Raw genomic sequence first — 2,032 nt, 5'->3', positions numbered from 1 at the left:
AAATAAAAGTTCAAACTATAAGTTTTGATTAAGTATAAATTTTCATGAAGATATTTCTGCGAAATTACATGAAAAAAGAAATACTATAAATATTGACAGTTATTAATATATATATATATATATAGTTTAACATATTTAATTATTAAAGGTGATAAAGTTTTAAAAAAATGTAACCATTTATGAGTATACAGGAAAAGTACAAACTATACGAGTATACAGTAAACGTACAAAGTATGAATATACAGTAAAAGTATAAGTTCTTATTAAGTCTTAAGTTTCTGTAATTAACACTACAATATGTAAGTACTAAATTAATATACTGTTTTTAAATGAATATTACATCTATATGTATGAATATATTAATATTTACACATACATGCACACGCACACAGGTACGCATGCACGCACACACATACACGAACACACACGCACACACACTTTCATGCATAAAAACAGATTAATTTTTTCTTTAAACATTGTTATTTGTAATTATTTCCATTAATCTGTTTCTTTTTAAATTTCCTTCCTCTTTTAATTCATTACTAACAGCAAGCGGTTCTATTTCGTGTAGCATATCAGGTATAATGACAGGGATTTCGATAGCATCATTGTTTAATAAACAAAAGTTGTGTAATACACAACAACTAACTATATAATATGGAATTAAATCCGTTCGTGTCATTGGCAACTTATCCAATAAATAACGCCATCGTCCCTTTAATAATCCAATTGCCCTTTCTACAGTTATTCGAGCAGATGACAAATTGGTATTAAATTCTTTTTGTCTTCTGATTAAATGACCATTATCATAAAATGGTACCATGACATTTTTCTGTATAGTATAAGCTGCGTCACCTAATAAATGACTGTCTTCAGGGAAATATTCTGGAGTACAATATCGTTGTACACCAGAATAAAGAAACACTCGCATGTCGTGAACACATCCTGGCATTCCAGCAAATACATGAATGAAGGACAAATCATCTTTGCAGATAACCTAGAAAAATATATAAAAAGAAAATGTAATTACTTTTAACAGTTTGCTGTTTTTCTATTCATTCAACATATATTAGAATTCATAGTAATTTTAATATCTTCAATTAAAATAATAAGGGAGTAAAAATGTTTTTATTCCTTACTTGTAACTGCATAGAGAATCTGCCCTTTCTGTTAATGTAACTATTAGCATCTTTCTTTGGTCGAGCAATGTTTATGTGCGTCCCATCAACAATACCTAAAACTTTTGGAAATCCATATAACCTTTGAATGTTTGTCCATGTTGTTTGAGCTTCTTCATTAGTAGGCCATCTAATAAATTGATTTCGAATGCTATATATTATTCGAACTACTCTCTTGACACATAACCATGCAGTTGATCTTGCAACATCAAATCTTTCACATATGGAACGATAAGAATTTGGTGTTGCCAAAACATAAATAGTTATTAATAACTGTTTTTCTGCATTAATTTTTTCTCTTCCTCTAAATGAAAGATTATCTAATTTTGGCCCAATAAAATATAATAAAAAGTGGAAAGTATTTCGCTCCATTCTGCAATAAATAATATCATAGTATTATTAAAATAAATGTTTCCTATTAATAACAATATAATTACAATTAATATGACCAACCTAAAATGTGATTTAAATTCAATATTTGTATATCTTACAACAACATTTTCCATGTAATTTTTTATTTTTGGTGTTACCCTTCTTTCATTTATATCATTATTTAATAATATATTTTGTAATTCCTCATCATCATCATCGCTATCACTAGAAGACAAACTACTAGAAGATTCAAACATAATATTTTCGACTAAAAAATATTCTTCCATAATAATAATAACACTGATTAAATTTGTAAGCTATTCCTGGCACTGCTTTTTTCGTTTTTTGTTTAGTAGCAATGATACAAAGAGAAGAAATCTGTAAATACATTTACATTATATATAGATAAATATAGTTTAATGTAATAAATAGTAGCAATAATTTATGGACTTGTATTGACAAATAATAATCAATTACAATTA

General features: G+C 26.9%; 1 protein-coding gene across 1 annotated transcript; it reads right to left on the bottom strand.

Moving 5' to 3' along the window:
* Positions 1 to 459: 459 nt before the first annotated feature.
* LOC112458470 (protein ANTAGONIST OF LIKE HETEROCHROMATIN PROTEIN 1-like) lies at positions 460 to 1,552 on the bottom strand. Its single transcript, XM_025022118.1, has 2 exons — positions 1,140 to 1,552; positions 460 to 997 (listed from the first exon to the last, which is right to left on the bottom strand). Exons 1-2 carry the CDS (start codon positions 1,548 to 1,550, stop codon positions 470 to 472), a joined length of 939 nt encoding a protein of 312 aa, XP_024877886.1. The 5' UTR covers positions 1,551 to 1,552; the 3' UTR covers positions 460 to 469.
* Between the last annotated feature and the right edge of the window lie 480 nt (positions 1,553 to 2,032).

This window comes from Temnothorax curvispinosus, unplaced genomic scaffold (genome assembly GCF_003070985.1).
Source record: "Temnothorax curvispinosus isolate PA1 unplaced genomic scaffold, ASM307098v1 QBEX01000829.1, whole genome shotgun sequence".
Taxonomy (NCBI): domain Eukaryota; kingdom Metazoa; phylum Arthropoda; class Insecta; order Hymenoptera; family Formicidae; genus Temnothorax; species Temnothorax curvispinosus.
This window is presented reverse-complemented; position numbering and strand designations above follow the sequence as displayed.